This window comes from Rhinoraja longicauda, chromosome 40 (assembly GCF_053455715.1).
Source record: "Rhinoraja longicauda isolate Sanriku21f chromosome 40, sRhiLon1.1, whole genome shotgun sequence".
NCBI classification, from domain to species: domain Eukaryota; kingdom Metazoa; phylum Chordata; class Chondrichthyes; order Rajiformes; family Arhynchobatidae; genus Rhinoraja; species Rhinoraja longicauda.
The window spans coordinates 5,892,171-5,907,673 of NC_135992.1; the positions used below are offsets into that span (position 1 = coordinate 5,892,171).

General features: G+C 52.8%; 1 protein-coding gene across 1 annotated transcript in view; it reads right to left on the bottom strand.

The window, feature by feature from the left end:
- The window catches only part of LOC144611388 (uncharacterized), a 66,703-nt gene extending 51,998 nt beyond the window's left edge, over window positions 1-14,705 (bottom strand). Inside the window, 9 exon segments of the mRNA XM_078430458.1 lie at window positions 2,428-2,494; window positions 5,192-5,311; window positions 8,030-8,344; window positions 8,375-8,781; window positions 8,784-8,979; window positions 13,951-14,017; window positions 14,163-14,228; window positions 14,316-14,359; window positions 14,473-14,705. Coding sequence (XP_078286584.1) covers window positions 2,428-2,494; window positions 5,192-5,311; window positions 8,030-8,344; window positions 8,375-8,781; window positions 8,784-8,979; window positions 13,951-14,017; window positions 14,163-14,228; window positions 14,316-14,359; window positions 14,473-14,541 — 1,351 coding nt within the window. The 5' untranslated portion in view covers window positions 14,542-14,705.
- Between the last annotated feature and the right edge of the window lie 798 nt (window positions 14,706-15,503).

Genomic DNA, 15,503 nt, shown 5'->3' on the forward strand with positions numbered 1-15,503 from the left:
CGCTGGGATTTAGAAGGATGAGAGGAGACCTTATAGAAACGTGTAAAATCTTAGAGGATTGGGCAGGGCGGATGCAGGAAAAATGTTCCCCCGATGTTGGGGGGAAGTCCAGAACCATGGGGGGGATCACACAGTTTTAAGAATAAGGAAGAAGGGCATTTAGGACTGAGATGAGGGAGAAAAGAAAATATTCCAAATGAATTTAAAGTTCCTTCCTACACAATAAGTATTGGCATCTGGGATGAAGAGACAGGTCTGGTGAACAAATGTATACACTGGAATTTAGAAGGATGAGAGATCTTATCGAAACGTACGAGATTATTAAGGGGTTGGACACGTTAGAGGCAGGAAACATGTTCCCAATGTTGGGGAGTCCAGAACCAGGGGGTCACACAGTTTAAGAATAAGGGGTAGGCCATTTAGGACTGAGATGAGGGGGAAAAAAATTCGCCCAGAGAGTTGTGACTCTGTGGAATTCTCTGCCACAGAGGGCAGTGGAGGCCAATTCACTGGATGTTTTCAAGAGAGAGAGTTAGATAGAGCTCGTAGGGCCAACGGAATCAAGGGAGATGGGGGGGGAAAAGCAGGAACGGGGGCGCTGATTGAGAATGATCAGCATGATCACATTGAATGGCGGTGCTGGCTCCAAGGGCCGAGTGGCCTCCTCCTGCACCTGTTTTCTATGTTTCTAAGAAATACCTCCCTTCCCGTCTCCTCTAGAGTTTGGGAATGATGGATTTATTTTTATTTTAACGTCTGCCGTGAATGGGGCAGACAGGGCCTTTGTTTTTAACGTCCTCTCCCAAGGACGGCGCCTGCTGGAGTCGACGCTGGGGATGGAGTTTGACGGCGAGATAAAGTATCCACGCTCGAGTGTCCAGACCAGCGTTGGAACAAACAGACAAACAAACAAACCTGTCGGGACAGCGAGGGAGTTGACCCACCCCCCCCTCGCCCCGCCAAGCCCAGGCTGATCGAGAGACACCGGCCCGGGCCACTCACGAAAATAACACGCACAGAACGTCTCTTAAACAAACAGCAGCAATTTTAAAATAAACTTAACCAGTTATTTTTTTTCTCTTTAAAAAAAAAAAAAAAGAGCGTTTAAAAAGTTCCTACACAAGACCGCTTAAAGCACAAAGCCTCCCCGCCCGAGAAACGGGGAAAGAATATATGGTGTCACCTGACAATATAGGTCAGGAGACTTGACTCGAGTCCAATCGAAAGTGCTTCGTTTGCACAGACCTTTCGGGATCAAGCTGGGCCTCTGGCACTTTGCCGGTCACTAGGGGCCAGAGAGGAGCAGGGTGGACAATGGAGGAAGGGGGTTGGGGGGGGGATCACAAGCGTCAGAGGTCCCCGGTTCGATCCCAGCCTCGGGCGTGGAGTTGCTGCCTGCGTGGAGTTTGCACGTCCCCCCATTGGGCTCCCCTCAAAGATGTGCGGGAGGGGGGGTATTGGGTTTGTAGGTTAATTGTCCCCTCTGTGAATTGCCCCTCGTGCGTAGGGAGCGGATGAGAAAGCGGGGATAACCGGTGGTGAGCGGGCGGGCGGTCGATGGTGGACCCTGACCGTTGGCAGGTCGGTATCTCTGAGCTAAAACGTGGGAACGCTCAAAACAATGAGCACTTCAATGGTCTGCAGGCAAGGTGGGATAACTCGGTTAGTCCACCTTCCACGAGTCAGAGTAGCAGAACAAATCTCAGTCCAGAGACCCCCCGAGAACCCCCCCCCCCCCCCCCCCCCCCCCCCGACTTTAGTCTGAAGAAAGGGTCTCGACCCGAGACGTCACCCATTCCTTCTCTCCAGGGATGAGTTACTCCAGCATTTTGTGTCTATCTTCGGTGTAAACCCACAGCATCTGCAGTTCCTTCCTGCACAACCAACACAATAGCTTGTGTGTGTGTGTGCGTGTGTTGTGTGTGTGTCACTGCCACTTAGAGTGGGGGTGTCCCTGCATGGAACCTGGTCAAAACCTAGACGACTTCCCCTTGGAGAGTTCTTCAATAGCCTATCCACTTTGCCCCGACACTCAGTCCGAAGAAGGGCCTCGACCCGAAACATGGCCCTGTGCCTTTTCTCCAGAGACGCTCCCTGTCCCTGTCGAGCTACCCCGAGCGGTTTCTTGTGCCCGTCTTCAGTTTGAACCGGCATCTGCCTGCAGTTCCTTCCCACACATGTCACACGGCAGCTTACACCCCAGCGGTATGAACATTGACTTCTCTAACATTAGATAGCTCCTCTGTCCCTCTCTCCCCCTCCTCCCTCTATCTTCCTGTCTCCACCCATATCCTTTCTTTGTCCCCCCCCCACCCGTCGTCCCCCCCGACATCAGTCTGAAGAAGGGTCTCGACCCGAAACGTCACCCATTCCTTCTCTCCAGAGATGCTGCTGACCCGCTGAGTTACTCCAGCGTTTTTGTGATACCTCCATTAGTGTTACGGCCAGTTTGTGCATTGGCCAAAAGTCCCACAAACAAGACGTTGTCTATTTTCTTTAAAAGAACAACAAAATAAAATTCAAAACTGTCCTGTCCACACAAAACTGCTCTTCTTGCGACGGAAACCAGAGAATGTATGGTTGTCCATCGCGCAGTTTGGGAGTCAACGACGAGGGAGGCAGTGGTAGAGTTGCTGCCACACAGCGCCAGGGGCCCTGGTTCGATCCCGACTACGGCCGCTGTCTGTGCGCAGTTTGTACGTGCTCCCCGTGTGCACAAGGAGAGAACGATCAAGCAATTTTCCTTTGTCGGCGATCTCCTCTACAAAATATTGGCACGGGATTCCTCACAAATGCTCGAGGGAAGACCGAGCGTAGACGTACGGTTCTCACGGAGAGACGCGCGCGGGAACCTCGTCAGTCGGTACTGCACGGAGAGCCTGGCTTTAGTAGGCAGGGGCCCGAAAATCTTCAGACTGCGAACTCAAGATACTGACGTCAAGTCCCCTGATCCATCGTAGCTCCAACTCGGGTCGACATGGTCAAGGAAGAAAATTGGCACAGAAAGTGTCCACCGCGGAGTTTGTACGTTCTCCACGCGAGTTGTCTCCGGTTTCTTCCCACACTGCCAAAGATGGACGAGTTTTGTAGGCTAATTGGCCTCTGTAAATGTGTGCGTGTGCGTGTGTGTGGATAGAACTAGTGCAGGCGGGGATCGCAGGTCGGTGCTGACTCGACGGGCCGAAGGGCCCCGTTCTCACGCTGTATCTCCGAAAACTAAACTAATCTGTGACCTTCCTCCCAGCAGAAGTGGAGATGGTGGATGATCGCAGAATGTGGAGATTCACGCGCAATTCCTCAGCGGGCAGAAACAGCAGCCAGCTCTCACCGAACATGCCACGATACATATTTGTACACGTCTTAACAGGGCGGCACGGCGGGTAGTGTTGCTGCCTCACAGCGCCGGAGATCCGGGTTCGATCCTGACCACGAGGGTGCCCGTCTGTACGGTGTTTGTACCTTCTCCCCGTGACCGCGTGGGTTTTCTCCGGGTGCTCCGGTTTCCACCCACACTCCAAAGAAGCGCATGTTTGCAGGACAATTGTCTTCGGTAGAATTGTAAATTGTCCCCCAGTGTGTAGGATAGAGGCAACCTCTGGTCGGCAGAGACTCGATGGGCCGAAGGGCCCGTTTCCACGCTGCGTGTCCGAAGTCTGCAGTAAAGTCCAACTGTTGGCAAAGATGGAGTGTTCACGGGAAATACTGACCGACCCGACCCTTCGGGATTTCAGGGATGAAAAATAACTCGGTCAACCTGTCAAATTTTGACAACTGAAAAGGTAGACACAAAATGCTGGAGTAACTCAGCGGGTCAGGCAGCATCTCGGGAGAGAAGGAATGGGTGACGTTTCGGGTCGCTGAAACGTCACCATTCCTTCTCTCCGAGATGCTGCCTGACCCGCTGAGTTACTCCAGCATTTTTTTGATGCCTCCATTAGTGTTACGGCCAGTTTGTGCATTGGCCAAAAATTCCACAAACAAGACGTTGTCTTTTTCTTTAAAAGAACAAAAAATGAGACCAGCATCTGTAGTTTTTTTTCCTACAAATTGTTTCACAACTAACGGATTGTACAGAAAGAAATGGAGGGAAATTTCGAGGTAGAAGTGGGTCCAACCCGTTCTGAAGTCTCCAAGATCAAAAAAAACAGCAGCGTTCGCAGAGTGATACAGTGAGGAAACAGGCCCTTCGGCCCAACTTGCCACACCGGCCAACATGTCCCAGCTACACTGCTCTGCATTTGGTCCATATCCCTCCAAACCCGTCCTATCCATGTACCGGTCTAACTGTTTCTCAAACGATGGGATAGTCCCAGCCTCAACTACCTCATCCGGCAGCTCGTTCCATGCACTCAACCACCCTTTGTGTGAAAGAAAGTTACCCCTCGGATTCCTATTAAATCTTTTCCCCTTCACCTTGAACCCATGTCCTCTGGTCCTCGATTCCCCTACTCTGGGCAAGAGACTCTGTGCATTTACCCGATCTATTCCTCTCATGATTTTATACACCTCTGTAAGATCTCCCCTCATCCTCCTGCGCTCCAAGAATAGAGACCCAGCCTGCTCACCCTTATAGCTCCCACCCTCTAGTCCTGGCAACATCCTTCCAAACCTGTCCTATCATGTACCTGTCTTAACGTTGGGATAATCCCAGCTTCAACCACCTCCTCCGGCAGCTCGTTCCATACACCCACCAACCCTTGTGTGAAATGCTACCCCCTCAGATTCCTATTAAATCTTTTCCCCCTTCACCTTAAATCGATGTCCTCTGGTCTTTGAGCTGCTGAGTCAGAAGGTGGGTCTGGAGTCATTCAGCGTCCGTGGGGAGAGAACCCATTGGGCTTGCAGGAGACGGAGGAGGGGGGGCAAGAGTTAATCTCTGCCGGATACACAGGCTCCCGTTCACAACACGCACTCCCCTCAATGAGTGGTGCAATAAGAGCAGAAAAAAACAGTCAGGATATTCCAGCCAGCCCAAGGGGCTAATGTTTCAGTACTGCTGAAAGATCACCGCCCCAAATAGTCATCCTCCCCCCCACTCCACAGAGGCTGCCCGACCTGCCGAGGAACTGCTTTGTCACATCATTCCCCATCCCCCCCCCCTTTTCGGAATTACAGAGGACTAATCTAATCTCCTTTCACTAGAACATGCACCAGCACAGGCCCAAAGTGATGTTCTAGTGAATAATCTCACCTGATCCATATTCCTCCATTCCTGCACATCCACGTGGCCCATTCTAAAAGCATCTTCAACGCCACTATCGTATCTGCCTCCATCACTACCCCTGGCAACGTACGCCAGGTAGCCACCACCCTGCTTGAAACAACTTGCACAGCACATCTCCTTCAAACTTTGCCTCTCTAGTCTTAAAAGCTACGTCCACCAGCCTTTGACTAGATTCCACAGCGAGGACATTTTCCCCTACTTGGCACACACACTGCGCGCACAAACACACGCCTCAGATGATGTTCCACGATCACGCTAGCCAGTCAGATTTTAAAACGGCAAACACACACGTTGAGGTAGAGTTGCTGCCTCACAGCGCCAGGTTCGATCCTGACCCCCAGGTTCGATCCTGTCCGTGTACAGAGTGTGCACGTCCTCCCCGTGACCGGGTGGGTTTCCTCCGGGTGCTCCGGTTTCCCCCCCACATCCCAAGGACACGCGGGGGCCCCGTACGTTAATTGGCTTCTGGTGTGCAGGGAGTAGATGAGAATGTGGGTCGACATTAAAAACTTGGGCGAGGGGGTGGGGATCGATGATGGCTGGCACGGACCCGGTGGGCCGAAGGGCCCGTTTCCACACTGTATCTCTCTAAACTAAAACAATCTATCTCCAATCACTGAGGAACACTATCACACCCCTCTCAGTCCCACCAACCTACCTCTGCTTTCCCGGCTAAAGTGGGGAGGGGTTGTGCCCGAGCCGACCGACTGCCCCTCTTCCGTCCGGGCCTATGTTCGTGCCCGTGTGTCCCTGGAGAGGGAGCGCACACGAGGGGCTCTGGAGGCCATCAGTGAACGATGGGGGTCGAGAGGCACGGCGGATTAGCCACGATCACAACGAGTGGCGGTGCTGGCTCGAAGAGCCAAAATGGCCTCCCTCCTGCACCTGTTCTCTATGCTATGTTTTCCATCGATGTCTCCAAACCGCATCAATGAGCAGTTCTGATTCAGCCGCGAATATAGGGGGGGGTGATAAAATCTCCCCGTTTGCCAAAATAACAACATAGATCGCGGCTGAGTTGACGTTTCTTCCCCCCCCCACAGCAGACGGGCAAAGTCCTCACCTTGCACCCCCTCCGATTCCACACACGATCCCAACTAAGTCACAAAATTCCTTCCCCATCCCACAATTCCGGAATCTCTTCCCAAAACACAGTCTGATTTAACCGTCACCCTCTCTCAATTATTACACCTCTAACTAGTGCCTTTTGCTTTTCCTCACGATAAAATTATTTGCGTTAAAAAATAAAAAGAAATTTAAAAACATTTAAAACATTTTTTTTTAAATCCCAAAATGGCTCTGGGTCGTTTTTTTTTTAGCCAGCCAGAGACGCTGGAGTAGGGACGGGGGTGTGGGGAAAGAGGGGCCGAACCCATCTCTTAAAATGGCCACCGTACGCTTTATATTGACCATTACACCGGGCGGCACAAAGAAAATTAATTTACAAAAATGTTTTTTTTAAAAACCTCAGCTTCACGAGAGTTGTCAGGGCAGGCAGAGCCGGAAACGGGAGCTTGGCATTCCCGGGAATTCACGCCTGCTGCTTCCCGCAAGATTCGCGTTCAACGGTACGGGAGGGGGGAGGGGAGCCAGCGACAGGGGAAAAGGTGCGGGGGGGTGGCAGGTGGGAGGAAGCGTCGAGGGACGAGGGTTGGATTAAGTGCTAACACTGCCAGTGGATGAGGGGAGGGGAGGGGCGGAAGAGAAAGGTGGACGGAGTGTGGGGGGGGGGGGGGAGCAAGAGTGAGGAGTGACAGGGAGGGGCGGCAAAGGTGGATAGAAAGGGGCGGAGGGGAGGAAGGGGGATAGGAGATGGGGCAGGGCAAACAGAAGGGTGGGAGGGAGAGGAGGGGGGGGAGGGGAGCCAGCGACAGGGGGAAAAGGTGCGGGGGGTTGGCAGGTGGGAGGAAGCGTCGAGGGACAGTCAGGGTCTCGGGAAATGGAGGGGGCGGGGGCAAAAGGGGCAGAGGGTGAGGGTAAGGCAGAAAAGATGGAGGAGGGGGGAGAGAAAAGGAGATATAGTTGAGGATGGGGGGAAAGAGAGGGGAGAGAGAATGGAGAGAAGGGTAGGTTGAGAGACAGATAGGGAGTAGAACGTGGGATAGAATGGGTCAAAAGGGGAGGTGAGAGCGGGCAGAGAGAGAAGGGAGACAGAGACAGAGGGGGGAGACAGAGAAAGAGGGGGACAGAGAGAGAGGGGGGGATAGGGAGGGGACAGGCGGGAGAGGGGGACAGAGAGAGAGAGGGACACAGAGAGAGAGCGAGAGAGGAGAGAGAGAGAGAGAGAGAGAGAGAGAGAGAGAGAGAGAGAGAGAGAGAGAGAGAGAGAGAGAGAGAGAGAGAGAGAGAGAGAGAGAAAGAAAGAGGGGGACAGAGAGAGAGAGCGAGAGAGAGAGAGAGAGAGAGAGAGAGAGAGAGGGAGAGAGGGAGAGAGGGGAGAGAGAGAGAGAGAGAGAGAGAGAGAGAGAAAGAAAGAGGGGGGGGAGAGAGAGGGGGAGAGGAGAGGGGGGGAGAGAGAGAGAGGGGGGGAGAGAGAGAGAGGGGGGGGAGAGAGAGAGAGGGGGGGGAGAGAGAGAGAGGACAGACACAGTCAGCGAGGCAAAAATGAGACGGAGAGCAAGAGAGAGAGAGAGAGAGAGAATGAAGTAATTGGAAAGAAGGAATGAAATTTGGCGATTAATGTTTTCAGGGGCAGAGAATTCCCAGCCAGGTAAACATTTGCACTGGGTGCAGGGTGAAAGCTGGCCTGGTGGTGTGGGGGAGGGAGGGGGAGACGGGGGGGGGGGGGGTTCAGGGATAGAGAGCAGGGGCCTTGACAAAGTTGTCTGCGTTGCAGAACTCCTTGATGGTGACGGTGAGGAGATTGGTCGTGACGTCGGTCACCACCACATTGGAGCAGGGAGACATCTCAGGCCTCCAGCCAGGCAATTCTGCCTCGGCCTGGTGTCGGGGCCCCCCTCCCCGCCCCCCGCGCCTGAGCGGGGGGCGGGCCGCTGAGGAGGAGGAGGAGCAGGAGGAGGAGGGGGCAGCGGGGAGGGGCCGCCGGGCTGCGGCGGCAGATTCGGGGGGGCAGCGAGAGGTCCAAGACCTCGGCCTCCCTCCAGTCCGGAGTGGCCCGGGCTGGGGGACTCACCGGGCACCTTGGCCCCCCCTCCCCCTCCCCCTCCCCTCCCCCCGCCGGGCCCCGGCCACTCGCTGGCGGGCTGGGGGGCGGGTCGCCTGGGTAACGCAAGGCGGAGGGGGCGGGGGGGCTGGGAGCGCGAGGTGCCGGGGTCGCCCTCCGACCTCCGCCCCCCCGCCCCCGGGCAACGGGCGGAAGGACTTGTCGTAGACGGAGAAGTCGTTGAACTTGAGGTGGCGGATCTGGGTGCGCAGAATGCTCTCGCTGAACTTCTTGCTCTTGCCGATCACCCGGTTGCGGGACGGGATCTTGGCCTTGCCCAGGGGCTTGGCGCCCTTGTCGATCACCTTGAGGTTGAGGATGATGCGGCTGCGCCGGCGTTTCCGCGGCTCCACCTTGCGGTTGATGATCCGCACGCTCTCGGGCAGCGGCAGCGGGCCCCGGACCTGCCCGCTCAGGCCCGCTGGGGCTCCACCCTCGACAGGGCCCGCTTCGACGTCCGGTAGCAGCGGCGCATGTTCTTCTTCAGCTTGTAGGCCGCCAGGCTGCCGGGCAGCTTGGCCGAGCCGCCTGGGCCCGGCTTCATGGAGAAGTGCACGTCTCCAATCCGCAAGGCCTCAGCCTGGGCACGGGCCTGCAGAGGAGAGAGACAGACAGCGGTCAGTCTGAAGAAGGGTCTCGACCCATTCCTTCCCCACAGAGATGCTCCCCGTCCCACTGAGTTACCTATCACTTACGACATCATTCAAAACTTTCAAAAGGGAATTGAATAGTTGGATGGGCCATGCATTAGAGGGATGAGGGACTAATTTAGGGCGGAACAGTGGCGCAGCGGTAGAGTTGCCGCCTTACAGCGAATGCAGCGCCGGAGACTCAGGTTCGATCCCGACTACGGGCGCCGTCTGTACGGAGTTTGTACGTTCTCCCCGTGACCTGCGTGGGTTTTCTCCGAGATCTTCGGTTTCCTCCCACACTCCAAAGACGTACAGGTATGTAAGGTTAATTGACTGGGTAAATGTAAAAATTGTCCCTAGAGTGTGTAGGATAGTGTAAATGTGCGGGGATCGCTGGGCGGCGCGGACCCGGTGGGCCGAAGGGCCTGTTTCCACACTGTATCTCTAAATCTAAATCTAATTTGGATCGGTCCTTGCTGGAGCCAGTTCTGGAACACGGCCCTCTGCCTCTATCAGTGCTGCATTGGTCTCTTCCTCTCAGTGTTTCTGTCACCCATTCCCTCTCTCCAGAGATGCTGCCTGAGTTACTCCAGCATTCTGTGTCTATCTTCGGTTTAAACCAGCACCTGCAGTTCCTTCCTACACTAGCTTAGTTTATTGTCACGTGTACCGAGGTACAGTGAAAAGCTTTTTTACCCAACCAGTCAGCGGAAAGACTCTACACGATTACAATCGATCCATTTACAGCGTGTAGATATATGATAAGGGAATAACGTTTAGTGCAAGGTAAAGCCAGCAAAGTCCGATCGAGGATAGTCCGAGGGTCACCAATGAGGTAGATAGTAGTTCAGCACTGCTCTCTGGTTGTGGTGGGATGGTTCAGTTGCCTGATAACACCCGGGAAGAAACTGTCCCTGAATCTGGAGGTGTGCATTTTCACACTTCTGTACCTCTTGCCCGATGGGAGAGGGGAGAAGAGGGAGTGGCCGGGGTGCGACTGGTCCTCGATTATGCTGCTGGCCTTGCCGAGGCAGCGCGAAGTGTAGATGGAGTCAATGGAAAGGAGGTTGGTTTATGTAATGGCCTGGGCTGGGTCCAGGTTACTAAACAGCCGGTCTGAAGAAGGGTCTCGGCCCGAAACGTCACCTATTCCTTTCCTCCACAGATGCTGAGTTACTCCAGCTTTTTGTGTCTGTCCCCGCATGTATCCTGCACTCTGCATCTTTATAACCTCTAGGAGCAGGATCAAGTTCCACTCCGCCATTTAGTCACGGTTGATCGATCTCTCCCTCTCAACCCCATTCTCCTGCTTTCTCCCCATAACCCCTGACACCCGCACTAATTTGTCAATTTCTGCCTTAAAAATATCCACTGACTTGGCCTCCACAGCCATCTGTGGCAAAGAATTCCACAGATTCACCACCCTCTGATGAAAGAAATTCCTCCTCATCTTTCTAAAGTTGCGTCCATTTATTCCGAGGCTGTGCCCTCTGGTCCTAGACTCTCCCACTAGTGGAAACATCCTCTCCACATCCACTCTATCTGGGCCTTTCACTATTCGGTACGTTGTAATGAGGTTCCCCCCTCATCCTTCTAAACTCCAGCGAGTACAGGCCCTCCCAGTGCCGACAAACGCTCACCATATGTTAAGCAATACCTTCCCCCCCTATGATCTATCTATTCACCAACTAGAGAGCGATCCTGACTTACCATCTACCCCATTGGAGACCATCAGGTTACCTTTAAATCAGAGATAGACACAAAGTGCTGGAGTAACTCAGCGGGTCAGGCAGCATCTCTGGAGAACATGGATAGGTGGCGCTTTGGGTCGGAACCCTTCTTTAGATAGGCAATCCCTGCCATAGACATTTAAGTCCATTAAACAATGTAACAGACAGCCTTTAGTATTGTTAGCAGTAACAAACGTACATTTTTAGCTGTTAAAAAAGACCTTTGTATTTGAAAATGACTTGTGGTTTCACAGGGAGACCACTAGGTGGTTGGAGCTATAACCGAACCCTTTACTCGATTTATTTAGAAAGTTAGAAACATAGACAATAGGTGCAGGAGGAGGCCATTCGGCCCTTCGAGCCTGTACGCACCGCCATTCAATGTGATCATGGATGATCATCCAGAATCAGGACCCTGCTCCTGCTTTTTCCCCCATATCCCTTGATTCCGTTATTTCATATTTTTATTTCATATTTCATATACAGCGCGGAAACAGGCCTTTTCGGCCCACCAAGTCCGCACCGCCAAGCGATCCCCGCACATTAACACTATCCTACACACACTAGGGACAATTTTTTTACATTTACCCAGTCAATTAACCTACATACCTGTACGTCTTTGGAGTGTGGGAGGAAACCAAAGATCTCGGAGAAAACCCCGTGTAGCGGAAACAGGCCTTTCGGCCCACCGAGTCCGCACCGAACAGCGATCCCCACACACACTAACACTACCCTACACACACGGGGGACAATTTACACATACGCCAAGCCAATTAACCTACAAACCTGCACGTCTTTGGAGTGTGGGAGGAAACCGAAGATCTCGGAGAAAACCCACGCAGGTCACGGGGAGAACGTACAAACTCCGTACAGACAGCGCCCGTAGTCGGGATCGAACCCGGGTCTCTGGCGCTGCAAGTGTTGTAAGGCAGCAACTTTATCTTGCACTAAACGTCATTCCCTTTGTAATATATCTGTATACCGTGGACAGCTCGATTGTAATCACTGGTTCGCACGCAACAAAAGCTTTTCACTGTGCCTCAGTACACGTGACAATAAACTAGCTCTGTGGAAGTAGTTACTTGCTGCAATTTTGACCATGTCTCCCATTATACAGAGTTCTTCCAGTGCAATGGAAGGCCAATCCTCAACCCTTACATAGGGTGGCATGGCAGCACAGTGGTAGAGTTGCTGCCTCACAGCGTCGGAGACCCGGGTTCAACCCAGACTACGGGTTCTCTCGGAACGGAGGTTATATGTTCTCCCAGTTAACGAATGATTGTCTCCGGGTGCTCTGATTTCCTTCCACATTCCAAAGGCGTACAGGCTTGTAGGTTGACAGAAAATGCTGGAGTAACTCAGCGGGACAGGCAGCATCTCCGGAGGGGGAGTTGAAGTACTGAGCCACAGGGAGATCAGGTAGGTTAGGACATTTCCGGGTCGAGACCCTTCCTCAGACTGATGTTGGGGGGAGTGAGCGGGACAGAGACAGAATGTAGTCGGAGACAGTAAGACTGGTGGGAGAACTGGGAAGGGGGAGGGGAAAGAGAGAGGGACAGAGGAGCTATCTGAAGTTCGAGAAGTCAATGTTCGTACCGCTGGGGTGTAAACTGCCCAAGCGAAATATGAGGTGCTGTTCCTCCAATTTGCGCTGGGCCTCACTCTGACAGTGGAGGAAGCTCACGACAGAAAGGTCAGATTGGGAATGGAAGTGGGAGTTGAAGTGCTGAGCAACTGGGAGATCAGGTAGGTTAAGACGGACTGAGCGGAGGTGTTCAGCGAAACGAACGCCGAGCCTGCGCTTGATTTGTAGGTAATTGGCTTCGGTAAAGTTGTAAAATTGTCCCTCGTGTGTAGGATAGTGCTGGCATGCGGGGATCGCTGGTCAGCGCGGACTCGGTGGGCTCGAAGCGCCCGTTTCCACACTGCATCTCTAAAGTCACTTTGTGTTTATATTTTGTAAACCAGCATCTGCACTTCCTTGTGTCGATGGGAACTGCAGACGCTGGTTTATACCGCAAAGATTCATCTATAAACTTCTGAAGAAGGGTTCCGACCCGAAACGTCACCCATTCCTTTTCTCAAGGGATGCTGACTGACCCGCTGAGTTACTCCAGCATTTTGTGTCCGTCTGCAGTTCCTTCGTTCTCTCCCCCCCCCCCTCCCATTACATCTAATTCCAACAAATCGCACTTTCTCTGGTAGTATAAGAAAATAACTGCAGATGCTGCTACAAATCGACAACATTTATTCACAACATGCTGGAGTAACTCAGCAGGTCAGGCAGCATCTCAGGAGAGAGGGAAGAAGGGTCTCGACCCGAAACGTCACCCATTCCTTCTTTCAATAGACAATAGACAATAGGTGCAGGAGGAGGCCATTCGGCCCTTCGAGCCAGCACCACCATTCAATGCGATCATGGCTGATCATTCTCAATCAGTACCCCGTTCCTGCCTTCTCCCCATAACCCCTGACTCCGCTATCCTTAAGAGCTCTATCTAGCTCTCTCTTGAATGTATTCAGAGAATTGGCCTCCACTGCCCTCTGAGGCAGAGAATTCCACAGATTCACAACTCTCTGACTGAAAAAGTTTTTCCTCATCTCTGTTCTAAATGGCCGACCTCTTATTCTCAAACTGTGTGACCCCTGGTTCTGGACTCTCCCCGACATTGGGAACATGTTTCCTGCCTCTAACGTGTCCAACCCCTTAATAATCTTATACGTTTCGATAAGATCCCCTCTCATCCTTCTAAATTCCAGTGTATACAAGCCCAGCCACTCCAGTCTTTCAACGTATGACAGTCCCGCCATTCCGGGAATTAACCTAGATGCTGCCTGACCTGCTGAGTTACTCCAGCATTTTGTGAATAAAAGCTCTCAGGTGGAAAGAGTGGGAATTGCAAAAAATGTCATCACACATTTTCTGCGCGCACAGCCAGGGTCAAGTCTGCAAAAATGACAAGGGACGTTTCCACTAACAACTGGCGCAAAACTGGAGCACAGTGGCATTGGGATACTCCAGCATTTTGTGAATAAATTGGGATATTTAATGTTGGATTTCTGAAATGTCAACCAGACATTGTTAAAGGGACTTGCATTATTTGAATCTGAAGGTGTCATTTTCCCACGTCACTTGTTCTGATATGTTTTTGTTTGATTTTTTGTTTTGCATTTTTTTGTTTTTGTTTAAACGTGACTCACTTTCAACAGGAATGTTTTGGGTTTGGGGCCTCGTTTCTTCGGTCCGTACAACTCCCGCTCCCTCTCCCTGCAAAGGCATGCAAAAACAAAGGGACAGATCCTCATTTTGCAGTATGCACGGCTGCAAAAACATATTCTTTTCAATGCATAAAAATAAAATAAATCCAAAATGGACCCGATTCAGTGAAGAAACATAATTGCACCGCTTGTACCTTTGCTCAAACGCCGCGATTAAACGGGCATCCAAAATATTCTCCTCTGGCTCCCAAGTACTGTATCTAAAAAGAGAAAGCGGTTAAGCGCATGCAAAACAAATGCACATTCAATTGCAATTTTTGCATTCTGTTCTGGCCCCTGACACTTACTTGATAGCCCATCCTTTCCATTTCACCAGATACTCGATGCGGCCCTGTCAGGAATGCAAAAGGGAAAGGTTACTCGGGGCGGAGGCAGCGTGCATCGGCAGCGGTTTTCTGCATTGGTGCCGGTGCATCCTTGCCGGGCGGCGCCGCCTCCTCCTACCTTGCGAACCCGCCGCTTGATGATCGACTCCGCCGCGAACACCCGCTCGCCCACCGCCGAAAGCTCCATCTTGGCTCCAGCTCTGGCGCGCGCGCAGCCGCAGCCGCAGCCGCCGCCGCCGCCGCCGAGCCCCGCGCACGTGACCCGCACCGTTGCCAGGGAGCCGGCCCTTCCCCGGCGGCGGTTGCCAGGGAGCCGGCCCTTCCCCGGCGGCGGTTGCCAGGGTGGGGGACGCGGCCCCCCCCCCGTCCCCGGCGGCGGTTGCCAGGGGGGACGCGGCCCTTCCCCGGCGGCGGTTGCCAGGGGGAACGCAGGATGACTGACAGGCTCGGCGGGTGCAACTGCATCAAGGACTTGACAGGACATTTGCAACTGGGATGGGTTGGCATCCAAAATGCATTCCTCAGAGTAAAATATCCAGTCAATGCAAATGCCATCCAGATTATAGGATCATAGAAACATAGAAAATAGGTGCAGGAGGAGGCCATTCAGCCCTTCGAGCCAGCACCGCCATTCATTGTGATCATGGCTGATCGTACCCAATCAATACCCCGTGCCTGCCTTCTCCCCATATCCCTTGATTTCACTAGCCCCGAGAGCTCTATCCAACTCTCTCTTAAATCCATCCAGTGATTTGGCTTCCACTGCCCTCTCAAGTCAAGTCAAGTTTATATGTCACATACACATACAAGATGTGCAGTGAAATGAAAGTTCACCCACAGTCCAGCAATAAGAGCAATAAAAATATGCACTTTCACACACAATCACAAACCAACACAAAACAAAAAAAAAGAAACATCCATCACAGTGAGTTCTCCTCCAGTCACCTCCTCACTGTGATGGAAGGCCAGAATGTATTTTCTCTTCCCCTGCCGTCTTCTCCCGCGGTCAGCCTGTTGAAGTTGCCACGTTCCAGGCCGCGCCGGACGGTGAAAGGTCTGTGGCAGAGAGTTCCACAAATTCACAACTCTCTGGGTGAAAAAGTTGCTTCTCACCTCAGTTTTAAATGGCCTCCCCTTTATTCTAAGACT